At 43.5% G+C, this 13444-nt stretch overlaps 1 protein-coding gene across 1 annotated transcript; it reads left to right on the plus strand.

The window, feature by feature from the left end:
* The first annotated feature begins 601 nt into the window (after positions 1-601).
* On the plus strand, positions 602-1546 carry LOC149460287 (olfactory receptor 6C3-like). Its single transcript, XM_089679893.1, has one exon. The coding sequence runs from the start codon at positions 602-604 to the stop codon at positions 1544-1546; it is 945 nt and encodes a 314-aa protein (XP_089536019.1).
* Positions 1547-13444: the final 11898 nt, after the last annotated feature.

Raw genomic sequence — 13444 nt, forward strand, 5'->3', positions numbered from 1 at the left:
TGTCATTTATCTGCCTATCCCCATTTATGTAAATTGTTACATTCTGTGCAAACAATGCAAGAAGTTTAGTGAATGGAGGTGAGAACAGAAAAAAAAAACCAGGTAGCAATTGGGAATTTCAATATTCTTCATTGTTATATCCAAGGTAGTTAATCCATGTGCACTGTGAAGAGGACCCTACTTCACTAAAGAGATTATGTCTACTGTGAGGAGCATTAGAACATGCGATCCACTTCATTAAGTTATGTGACTAAAGCTGTACTGAAAAAAAAATGTAACTAAACTTTAGTTTTCATTATGGTAAAACATGACACTGTCATATTGGGTTTAATTTCACAGGTATAAACACACCTAATCAGCAGTTGTGTAGGCTGTACACATCTGACTGGCTAGGAAGCTAAGATCTATAGGATAAAGTTTGGTAAATGACTAGTTTAGTGTGGTTTCTCTTTCAGATATGAAAGCTCATCCTTACTACTTTTTCATGAACAAGGGACTAAAAAAGAGAAATGTATAAATAAAGAAGCTTCAAATAATGAACATTTTTGCCTTTTGAATCTGGTTACGACGTCTTCCAACATTTTCAACCTTGGCCACTGAAATGTTTGTCAACCAAACAGTAGTTACCTATTTCATTGTCAAAGGAATATCAGAAGCACCTGAGCTTCAGGTTCCAATCCTCCTTCTGGTTCTGCTCATATATCTCATCACTCTGGGTGGTAATATGACCATATTTTTCCTGATCTGCTTGGATCATCACCTCCACACTCCCATGTACGTCTTCTTGGCCAACCTGTCTGTAGTGGACATTTCTTTTTCTACACTCACACTACATAGGATTTTTGTAAACTTTGCCACAAAAGATAATACTGTTGAATTCCATGTATTTATGTTGAATTGTTACCTTTTGGGATCATTATCAAGTCATCAGTTATTTATTCTGACAGCAATGAGTTGGGATCGATATGTAGCCATTTGTAAGCCTTTGAACTATCACTTGATCATGAACTTTAGGACCTGCGGTGTGCTTGCTTCTTTCTGTTGGCTGTTAGGATTTATACAGATAATTCCATTTACTGTCTTGTTGAGTAATATTTCTTGTTACTTATCCAATGAAATCGACCACTTCCGGTGTGAATGTATTATATTAATAAAAGCTGCTTGCAGTGACATCTCAGCTTTAAAAGCACTGTCCTTTATACAAGGACCAATTCTATTGCTCATAACACCATTTTGCCTTACATTTATTTCCTACCTTTTTATCATCATCACCATACTAAAAATACCCTCTAATATTGGGAGACGTAAAGCCTTCTACACATGTTCTTCTCACCTCACAGCCATCATTTTGCTTTATTTAACACTAATTGCACAGTATAAGATACCAAATAACAGCAATGACTCAACCAAACTTTTCTCTTTGCTTAATACTGTTATTGTCCCTATGTTGAATCCTATTCTGTACAGCTTAAAAAATAGAGAAGTGAAATTAGCTCTTAAACGAGGGCTGAGGAGCATAAAGGAGAAATCCAGCTCAATTTTTTAACTGCATTTTTCACAGCCATTTCCAATCATTCATTTCATCACTAATTTTCATGTACCACTTCGAATGAAACCTCTGACTCCACATGAGCCTCTCTCCCCTGCACCAAAATTCAGTCTTCATACTCTCACGTCTCTCTCTTTTTTCCCCCCTTCATGCCTTCCCACCTTGCTCCCACCATTTGATAGCCTTAAAAAAAGCTTTACTCAACTAAGTCTGCTTTCTGTGTCCCCAACCAGCACCTTGTCTGAGAGTCGACACCAATGATCCAGTGCTTCAATCCAGGTCCACCATTGACCAGTCTTGTTTCTGCCTCTCTTTGTAATGTCATTACACTGCCTAGGTATTCTGGAGCCCAAGAGAACCCCATAACTGAAGAGTCAATGGAAAGTTTTCACCTCACCCAGACAGCAAAATACAGTGATGTAGACACCAGAAGAAGGACCCTCTCACTCTGCAGTCCAGAAATTAAAAGGCTCAGGACCTAGAGCCATATGTGACCATGGATTGAGGTAAGTATTTTAGGGCTCTCAGATTAGTTTTTTTTTTAATAAAAAGCTGCAGTGATTAGTTAGAGGGGGTGGGGGTATTGCTTGGGAGCCAACCCTGAGGAAGAGGTTGTGGCCTCAAAACGTGTTAGCCAGTTGGTCATCCAGGGTTCCATCGTATGGACTCAGATGCTGCTTGAATATATTATCTTGTGTGGTGTGATATGCCTGTGTTTTTATATTCATTGTGAGTATAATACTTTGTTTTTCCAATAAATATTTTAAACGATAATGCACTAGGTTGGTGCGCACTTAAGGAAATTTCCACCAGTTATGTGTCATTAGGACTTTACTGAATTCCCCATAACATGTTCAAATCAGAAAAAGAATATGCAGGAGCCTGACCATAAACCTCAGATCTTTTATTGATTAAAACTTGGACAACTAGACCATTGTGATGCTCCTTCCCCACTCCTCTCCCTTCCCTGTCCCCCTTCTCCCTCCTATCCTCCTGCTACTACAGTTCTACCTCTGTAATCTCGTGTTGAAATTCTACAGGAGCTATGAGATATCATACTACTCTTTACCCGGCATACTGTGATTTCTCAGACACTTGGAAGATTACTACTTTGTACTTTATCTCTGTTATCTATTAATGATTCTGTATATAATGCTCTCATACTAATAAAAACTATTGAACACAAAACTTTCCTGTACACACTTCCTATGTTTTCTCAAGAAATCTAATCAGCCAAACTAATACTTATCTTGGATTATAGAATATTTAGTTCCTTTGTCAAGGGATGAGGAGAGTGGGAGAGCTTGAGTAGTTTTTCAAAAGACAACTGGGCAGGGTACACAACAGGACTTAAGCAGGCCATAGATGAGCGGGAAAGAAAATTGCTAGATTCCCCCACCAACACTGACTGTGTTGGTCGAGGAATGGAGCGTTTTTCTTTCCCAGCAGGGTGGATGGGGGGAACCATCCCTGCCAGGAGAACACAATGATCACTGCTAGCGGCTATAATAGATTTTACATGTGATTATTGTTAGCGGCTGACAGGCTGTCCATATATGGTTCGAATCTCGGTCGGTTAAGCAGGGACTGGGTATGGCCAGCTTTAGGAGCTGAGTACAGTTCTGAAAGATAATCAATATTTTGATGTACTTGCATGTTCTTTAAAGTGTTAAAACACGGAACTAGACATACTGAAGAATTTTTTTTTGCCCCAGCAAACACTTTAGCTATAAGCATTGACTTATCTTTTATAATTGTAAAATTACACAGGAGGGACTCTCCCTTTGATTGTAATTTAGCAATTGCTTTATAGCTGTACATACTTATTTACTTAAAATATAATGTATACTTTCATATTATTTATTTGTGTTACCTTCCTCCCACCATTACCTTTTTTTTGTCACACTTACTTTGTACATTGTCACAGTGAATAATTTGTGTAAATCTGTGTAAATTTGTATCAATATTTAAAAATGAAATATTAATATACATATGGGGATCATAGATGTCACAATTTGTCACAAAGGGGTTTATTTACTAAAGCTGGAGAGTGCAAAATCAGGCTCACTTCTGCATAAGAACTAATCAGTTCCCAAGTTTTATTGCCAAAGCTTAATTGAACAAGCTGAGGCTAGAAGCGGATTGCTTTCTATGCAGCACTAAGCCTAATTTTGCACTCTCCAGCTTTAGTAAATAAAACCCAAAATGTTACTAGGGGTAATAGGTTTCTGATACTGTATATAATAATAAACACAAAATACAAGAGGTCCTGATGTTTTTAGTTAGTGAAGACAAATTATCTGTGATTGACGGTTTGGACCAAAACTGAGCTACAGATAAAACAATAGGACACATTTCTCTGCCATTTTGATCCACACAATTAAAGGACACAATGCGATTTTCACAGACTCACCTCCAGCCTTTGGAAAACCTCTATAGATGTGTATACAACCATACTCCAGATATTTCCAACCTCAGAGTACGGCCCATGTGCATTTAAAACATCCAAATAAAGCTGAATTCACACCTGAGCTTAGAAAATTTTAGCTTTTTTTAATGCATATTTTACCACGATTTTGCACATTTTTGTGCATTTTCATACATTTATTTAGCCATTTTAGAGCATTGGTGATTTTTTTTATTAGCCAATAAAGAAAAATATCATCTGTTACATCATTAGTTGCTAGGTTTTTCTGCTTTTGTTTTTTGTTAGGATAAGAATTTAGAGTTAAGGTTAGGTTAGGGTTAGAACTAGGGGTTGGGGTTAATATTTTTTTTTTTATTCCATAAAAGTTTATTTAGAAGTGACAACATGTTACAGGAAAATATAAAGAAATGCACACGCAGCATCAATCAGGTCATAGACACAGCTTAAACCAAAATACAGGAAGAAACAACATGGTAGAGTGCGACACTATGGATAACATAAGCATGGCAAATTACGGCAGAGATATGCCTGTAGTACTCAAGATTCAAAAATGTACAATATAGAAGGTGATAACAGCTTACTTCCACCAAGTGAATAGTGGCGTACTGGCCTAAGCATGGAGGAAATGAACCTTCAGAGCCTAAACCAAAAGCAGTACACTATCATGAGGCTAAGTGAGCATTGTAGTATAAGAGAAGACGTCGTGAGTACCATTGACTATCCTAGAGGAGAGAAGCTAACCATATACCAAGTAATCCTGGATAAAATGAAGATTAAGCCTGATCGAAGACTAAGAGGTTGTCGAGAAAGAAAAGAAAAAAGGGGAATAGAAAGAAAGAAAAGGATAAGAAAAGGAAAAGAATGGGAGTCATAGTAGAGAGAGAGAAGAGAAAGAGGGGGAGAGAAAAAAAAAAAAAAAAAAAAAAAAGGGGGGGGTGGGGGGGGGTAGAGTAAGGGGAGAGGGAGAAGGGGGAATAAGAGGCAAAAAAAAAAAAAAAAAAAGGGGGGGGGGGAAGCGAAGGGTCCGGGCTGCGACGTTCGTGTCAGCATTGTTATTGGAGATCATAAATGAGAGTGTCAAGAATTTAAACACTCACCAAAGCTAAGCAGGCAAATATAAATTACCGGAAAAGAGGTCATAACCACACAGATTATGAGAGAACCAAGGGCATAACCAGAGGTAGGGCTGAGCTCAATCAGGTATCCCGAACCATGAGAGATCCGAATTCAGGGGTAGTTACAAAGTGGGTCCAGCAGGCCCAAACATGTGAGTATTTAGTTGGCAGATCAAGTGCAGTCGCAATCAGTTCCTCCATTTCCGCCACTTTGCCTACTCGATTGAGCCAATCGCGTATAGTTGGGGGGTGAGTGGAGCCCCATAGCACAGGAAGACAGAGTCTGGCTGCGTTGATCATATGCATCGCTAGGTACTTGAAATATTGACTCCTAGGAATGGGGGTATGATGAAGCAATAGCTGAGCAGCAGAGAAAACTATGGGCAGAGTGGTCACTGAAGTCACCAACCGGTGGACCTCCTGCCAGAATGGTTGAATAAGTGGACAGGACCACCAAATATGCAAGAAAGAGCCATCAGGTGTCCCACATCTCCAGCACACGTCAGGGACAGAAGAGTTAAACCGATGAATTCTGGAGGGAGTACGATACCATCTAGTGGCTAATTTGAAGCCATTTTCCTGCGTCGAAACATTACTCGAGCAGGAGTGGGAGTACATAAAAATGCGGTCCCAATCCGACTCTGATAAATCCGTCTTTAGGTCTCTGTTCCACGCACGGCAAGAGGGGAAAGAAGTGCAAGTCCTGCTGTCCCCTAGGAGAGGATAAATCTCAGAGATCAAATGCTTCCGCGGTTCGGATTGAGAGCATAAGGATTCAAATGGAGTAACAGGGCGAGTCCAATTATGGCGGGATTTATGGAAAAGCAGGAAGTGTCTAATCTGAAGAAAGGCCCAGAGAGGGAATTCGCGGATATTCAAGCTAACCTTCAGCTCCTGTAATGTTTTCACCTTGCCGGAGTGAAGAAAATGTTTTACTAAAATCTGAGCGTATGGCCAGTAATTTGATAAAAAATCCTTGTGCAACCCTGGGGGAAAATCTGGATTCAGGCGGATCGACGTCAAGGGACTAGGAGAGTCCGAAACGGAAGACGTTTTACAGGCCTTACGGAAAACTTCTAACGTGGGACCTATCAAAGGATGGGAGAGGAGAACTTGAGGTGTGTGTTTCGGCAATAGCCAAGGGATCGATGGTAGGGGAGTGGGCGAAAAAGCCTTCTCCAAAAGGACCCAGTCTTTGGAAGCAGAATGAATGTGCCAATCGACTATGCGGGAAAGATGACACGCCCAGTAATAGCGGTGCAGGTCAGGGAGCCCAATGCCCCCGCTGAGTTTGGGACGAGTCAGCTGAGAGAACGAGACCCGCGGACGCTTGTGATTCCATAAAAATAAGGAACATAGTTTTTTGCAAGAAGCAAAGAATGTCAATGGAAGTTGAATTGGCAAAGTTTGGAAGAGATAAAGGAGACGCGGAAGTATATTCATTTTAATAATGGCAGCCCTACCAAACCAAGAGAAGCAGGGGCGATGCCACTTGTTTAGGTCCTCCTGAATGACTTTGAAAACCGGTAAAAAATTTTTGGCATAAAGGTCGTCCAGATTGCGAGTAAGTTGTACACCAAGATATGGAAGGGCATCCTTCACCCACTGAAATGGAAAATGAGACTCACAGAAGGAGACGAGATCAGTGGGAAGGGTTATGTTGAGGGCGTATGACTTTGAAAAATTAATTTTCAAGTTTGACAAAAAGCGGAAAAAAGCAAAGTCTTTCAGCAAACTCGGTAGGGTGGTGCGAGGGTCAGCCAAAAAAAGGAGGATATCATCCGCATAAGCAGCAAGTTTGTATTCTTTGTCTGCTATCCTGATCCCCTTAATATCTGGGTTAGCGCGAATTTGTCTCAGAAGAGGTTCAAGGGAAATGACGAACAGAAGCGGGGATAGGGGGCAACCCTGACGAGTGCCATTTCCCAGGCGGAAAGGGTTCGATAAGTGTCCATTGACCCGAACTTGAGCTGTAGGGCCCGAGTATAGGGTCATAATAAAGTGTATCATTTTCTCGCCCAGGCCCAAAGCCATCAGTGATCCCTGCAAATAATCCCAAGCAATCCTGTCAAAGGCCTTCTCAGCATCCAATGAAAGGAAGAAGGCCGGAGAGTTAGATTTGCAAAGCCAGTGTTGGAGATTAAGGGCCTTGATAGTGTTGTCCCTAGCTTCTCTACCAGGGATAAATCCCACCTGATCCAAGTTAATGAGGGAAGGGAGCAAAGGGAGAAGTCGGTTAGCAAGCATCTTTGCAAACAACTTAATATCCACATTTAGCAGGGAGATGGGTCTGTAATTAGATACCTGGGAGGTATCTTTACCGCTTTTGGGGATGACGGAAATGTGTGCTTCCAACAGCCTATGGTGTGGCCTAGGGGACTGAGAAAGAGTATTGAAAGCGGAAAGAAATGGAGTACTCAGAATGTCCAGAAAGGATTTATAATAAGCTGCAGAGAAGCCGTCAGGACCCGGACTTTTGCCCGTTTTCAACTGCCGTACCGCGCACTGCAATTCGCTTAAGGTCAAATCTTGGTCCAGCGATAGAACCGTCTCCTCAGAGAGAGCGTTTGGACCATGAAGACGAAGAAATTCAGAGATTAGGGATGCTCTAGGCCTGTCAATGTGCATCGGGGGACGTTCTGGTGGAAGATTATAAAGGGACTTATAAAAATGTTCGAACTGAGAGGCAATAGCAGGATTGGACGTGGCCATCACACCGTCAGGGCCTCTTATTTTATGTATAGTCATATGGGATCGTTTTTCCCGAAGAGCCCGAGCAAGAAACCTCCCACTTTTATTGGCAAACTCATAATAAAGCTTTTGGGAGAGGATGAATCTTTTCTTGACCACTTTGCCCAGCTCAGTAAGAAGTCGCAAGCGAGCACTTGTGAGTTCCGAAAGAGTCGACGCAGCCAGAGTCTGTTTATGTGCCCTCTCCAGAGAGCGTATCCTATCTGTAAGTAGCTTCAAACGTTGCTGTCTGTCTTTCTTACGTCTCGTTGCTGCCGCTATAAGGCAACCCCGGATAACACATTTATGAGCTTCCCATTGCGTAAGGGGGGAGGTATCCGAAGAGCCATTCAAAGAGAAATATTCACACAGATGAGAGCGAATATCTTGTTCAATAGCACAGTCTGCAAGAAGCGAGGCGTCTAAGCGCCACAGCTTCGAGCGAGCAAGTTTCTCCGGGAGCCGCAAGGTTACGGTTATGGGGTGGTGATCGGAGAGAACCATCGGCTCTATAGATGCAGCATGTAGAAATGGGAGGTCCGACTGTGACAGAAAAAGGTAATCAATCCTAGAATACTTATTGTGCGGCGGAGAAAAGAACGTGTAATCCTTAACAGTGGGGTGGAGTGTGCGCCAGGAGTCATGTAATTGCAAGTGTTGCAACTGCAAATGTATCTGCCTGAGGGCCTTAAAAGGCAAAAATGAACTGCCCGAAGAGGAGTCTAGCAATGGGTTTAATGGGACATTCAAGTCCCCCCCCATTATCAGCATACCCGATTGAAACTCAGCCAAAGTAGCAGCAGTCATACGCATAAACGTAACCTGTTTGGTATTGGGAGCATAAATATTGGCAAGTGTGATGGGTCTGTTGGAAAAAGAGCCCTTGACAAACAGATATCTGCCCTCCGGGTCAGCAAGGGAATCCTGTAGCACAAATGGGAGATGTCTGGCAAACAGGATAGCCACTCCTTTCGATTTAGCCAGTGGATTGGTGGCATGAAGAACAGTAGGGTATCTGAAGTTAAAAAGCTTGGGTATAGAGTCCCGGCGAAAATGCGTCTCCTGGAGGAGGAGTATATCCGCCTTTAGCTTATGCGCGTAAGAAAGTAACATAGATCTCTTTTCGGGAGTGTTCAGACCCTGAACATTGAGTGAGAGAATTTTTAAGGACAGCAGTCCCGCATTGGAGGCGGGAGAAAGCATGACTGCAGAGCTTGATCGCGGAAGCCTGATGACACAACTACAAACGAGCAGGGAGAAGAAAAAAAAAAAAAAAAAAGGGGGGGGGGAGTAGGAGATCAGAGCCAAAAAAGAAAAAAAGGGAAGGAAAACGAGAGAAAAGAAAAAGTAGAGGAGAGGAAACTAATAATAGTAGCCTAATGTAGGAGGTCAGTGAAAGCTCACAGAGCTCACTGTGTGGGGAACGAAGTAAGCGTTGAGCCAAGAGTGAAGCAACCGCCGGCCGGTCGCCTCGCAAAGTGCATAATCAAAAAGACAAAACTAAAGGAGGGTGAGTGTTGAAAAAGGGGGGGCTCAAGCAAGGCATGTAATACTGTGTACAGTAAAGGCCAAGCCAAAAGGGAAAAGACCTTGGACAACCCCAAGAGGTGATAAGCCAGGAGGCGTATGCGGGTGCCCGCGGCGGGCACGCTGGCAAAAAGGGGCAACAGTGACGGGATAATAGGTCACAGATATTCCATTATACGGATTGAGAAAAATCGAGGGGCTAACCAATCCTGCATGAGGACAGGGCAAATTATATCCGTATAAGAACAGAACCTACAGGCAGGACATGTAAAACAGTAGATCTGTGAGAGGCCGTAAGGAGTAATACAGGCTTATCAATTAAAGAAGCAATAATACAACATAACATATGAACAAATGCCATACAGGAAAAACAAATTTCAATACAAAAACTGAGGTCAGGAGAGAACCCTAGAAAACAGTATACCCCAGCTTCAGGCATCCGTACTACTCAGGATCCCCAGACTCAGTGCCAGAACTGTTACCCCGTGGAGACGAGCTCATCTAATTATAGCAAAATATGGAACGGATTCTACCAAAACCCCTGTGACACCCACGAGAATGAGCAGCACCTCTCCCATAACCAATGCTGAAAGGAGGGGGGGGGCACACCCCCAGGACTGGGGGGAAGCATAGAGCCCCAAGACAGCCGTAAGCGCTTACATAAAAGCAGGTCACAGGGGAGTACACCAACCTGCTCCGTGAGGCCTCAAACAAAGTGCGCAGAGGTGATGGTCATTCACGCGGCATCGTTCAGAATGTAACAGGGCTCCCATCAATCCCCTGGCAGCAGCATTGTGAGGTAGATCCCTCTCCCCCCCGTCCCACCCCCCTCCCCCTAAATAACAACTGCCCCTCATCAAAATCCCGTATCTAGTGCAGAACTCAAAAAGGATATCAAAAGTAACCACGGGTATCATATAGAGCACGTGTCCGAAGCAGGAGCAGAGGCAACTCCCTCCGGTCAAATAGACCCCAAAAGGCTGCAAAAATCCTTCAGATGAAGCCGGGTCGCGGCCTGGGCTTGTAGTGCAGTACAAACTGAAAGGAGCCGGCCTTCCCGAGAGCTTTCACCAAACCGGAACAAGAGGAGCTTAAGACAGGAAGTGAACCGGGCACCCGGAAGGAGATAGAGACCCCTGCCGTAGGAGCAAGACCACTCTTCTTCAGTAGGCAATATACTGCGGGGAGGTAACTCCATGATGCGATAGGCGCAGAGATCCAGAGCAAGAGCAGTATGCTTGTTAGAGCAAGGAGAATCCGCAAACCAATGGGGTGTATACCGGGTGTCGATCTTGAACAAGTCTCCTGACCTGTACGCTAATAAATATCACCCCAAAACCTGGGGAGGTGGCATATCAACATGGATGACTAAAGCCTGCGAGAGCGACTGTAACGAGGCAACAGTAACCGTTGGGGCAAACCAGTAGAGCCCTACTCAAAGCAAAAGTAGCTGGCCAATCACAAATCAACAGGAAAACTGGAAAAACGGAGGCTGAAAGCCTGCTGGTGTAGCGGATCATTGGTTCTCGTGCCGAGGCTTCCTGTGCGCCGGGGAGGCCGTGGGACTGGAAGTGTCCATAGAGGCCCCTGCAGGGAATCGTGGAGGTGTCGAAGGGACCATCCGGCGCCGTCGCTGAGCAGGGTTAGGCCCGCCCGTTGCACCATCTTCAGCTCTCAGATCTGGGGCACGTGGCAACCTCATAGACCCGTTCCAATCGGGTAAGGCAATCGGAGGAATATCCAAAGCAGAGCGAAAAGATGGCAGTTCTTCAGGAACACGTAGGTTGAAATTACGGCCATTCACTTGAGCAGAAAGGCAGAACGGAAACCGCCATCTATAGGGGATGTTGCGCGTGCGGAGAGTATCCAATAGGGGGCGCAGCGCCCGCCTTTGTTGCAGGGTCAGATTGGAGAGGTCCTGATATAGCTGTATCTCCGCCCCCTCATAAGCAAGATGTCTTCTCCCCCTGGCGCATTTGAGGATATCCTCTTTAAGCGGGTAACTTTCAAGACAGCAAATTACGTCCCTGGGAGGGTCTGTGTTTTCCCCCCTAGGACTGGTCGCCCGGTGTACACGTTCAATGGCAATCATGGTTGAAGGTGGGCGACCTAGGAGGTCATTAAAGATAGCTATTACCGCTTTAGGGACATCACAAGGTTCCACTGATTCAAGAAGGCCCCGGACCCTAATGTTGCGTCTGCGTCCACGATTGTCTAAGTCCTCGATGTGTCTATAAAAATCTCGAATGGTCGACACATGCAGCGCTGATTGTTGTTGTAAATCAGAAATTGCCGCCTGATTCTGCCTGGTATCCAGCTCCACCCGCTCCACCCTTGTGCCCATAGAGCGGATGTCATCCCTTAATTCAGAGAGGGCAGAGGTTAATGTGGTGGTTAAAGTGGTCTTTATGTCAGCTGCCACAGCCTGGAGGTCCCTTAATGATAGGGAATGTGTAGCACGTGAGGAATGTGAGGAATCCAGCTGTGGCACTGTGTCCAGCACAGCATATTCGGCTGTGCTTGCAGAGCCTGTGTCAGAGACTGCAGAGGGAGGGGGAGAGGGGGAGGACGCTGCAGAGGGAGAGGGCTGCGGCCCGTCTTTCAGCTGGGAGCGGAAGAGCTCCTTTATATGCCTCCCCTGAGCGTTCTGACCCCGCGGGGACCGCGATCTGGCCCCAGAGGGTGCCCTGTCGGTCTTCCCCATAGCAGAGGGGAGATGTCTCACCCGTCAGTGCAGAGCGGCAGCAAGGTAGGAACCGGCCGGCGGGAGCTCCGTGATTACGCGGCCATCTTCACTCGCGGCTCGGCCACGCCCCCTGGGGTTAATATTTTAATTATTGTCTTCTTATTTTTTTTTGTTAGGGTTAGGGTGTAAATAATAACAATAATAAATGAAAAAATAAATGTAAAATAAATACACAAATAAAAATATTCATAAATAAATACTATGTAATAAATAATTAAACCCTAACCCTGAAATTTTTTTTAGAAATAATAATAAATAATTAAACCCTAACCCTGAAAAATTGTAATAAATAATAACATCACATTATTATTATTATTATTATTATTAGTATTATTATTAATACATTTTTGTTTGGATGTTTATTTTATTATTATTTTCAAAATTGTAAATTTTTTTAGGTTTAGGAGTTATGGTTAAGGGTCTAATTATTTATTATGATTTTTTAATTAATGTTTGTATTTATTTAATTATTTTACATTTATTTAGTCATACATTATTGCTGTTTTTTTTACATTATTTAATTTCAGCAGCAAAACATTTGTCAAAATGTGTGAAAGCGTGCAAAAACTCACCAATTGCGCGCTTTTATTAATTTCTTTGGGAATTAAAACCCGCAAATCTGCCCAATTTGAGCTACAAACAAAGCTCCAGAACTTGTTTGAGCTTTAGGCTTCAGGCGACTTGGAGTGGAGATGTGAACCATCTCCATTGTTAGAATAGAGCTTCGAACTTCGAGCTATAAAACACTCAGGTGTGAATGGGACATAAGTGAGTTTTATTCTGTACTGTCATGTTTATATTACACGAAAGATCTACTTTGAAAGTTTATTAATGTCACCAGCCTGTTAGAAGCCCCTTTGGTCTTGTTTCCATGTTAGAACTCTTTATACTCTTCACTGTTAACAAAATTGAACAAGATATTTTTATAGACCTGAGAGAACACATCTTTCCTACAAGTTGCAATGTACTATCCTACCACTTACTTGTTTCAGCACATACTCATCTGAACCATATTGGGAATTGTGGTCCTATTACATCAGCTATCCAGTCCAGGTTTGAACACGTATGTGCTAAACCATCTGGGGCATATTCAAATGGCATTTGCATCCAGGGGCGGACTGACCATTTGGAAACTCGGGCACTGCCGGAGGGCCCGGGGTCAGTAGGGGGCCCCATGAGAGGCCCCTGGTACCTTTTTCATAGGCTATTTTTAGTTTGGGCAAAGACACAGGGGCCCCATGATCCCCTATTGCCCGGGGGCCCCATGAGTTGTCAGTCCGCCCCTGTTTGCATCTGCAATATTTTCTCTGTTTGATTCGTTTTAACACTTGGAAAATGTTCCCCCAACT

The sequence above is a fragment of the Staurois parvus genome, unplaced genomic scaffold (assembly GCF_062004578.1).
Source record: "Staurois parvus isolate SC_StPar_1 unplaced genomic scaffold, SC_StPar_1.0 ptg000232l, whole genome shotgun sequence".
Lineage (NCBI taxonomy): Eukaryota > Metazoa > Chordata > Amphibia > Anura > Ranidae > Staurois > Staurois parvus.

What these genes read in the sequence shown, in the direction of transcription:
- LOC149460287 (XM_089679893.1), top strand. Translation starts at nt 602, where the DNA reads ATGTTTGTCAACCAAACAGTAGTTACCTATTTCATTGTCAAAGGAATA.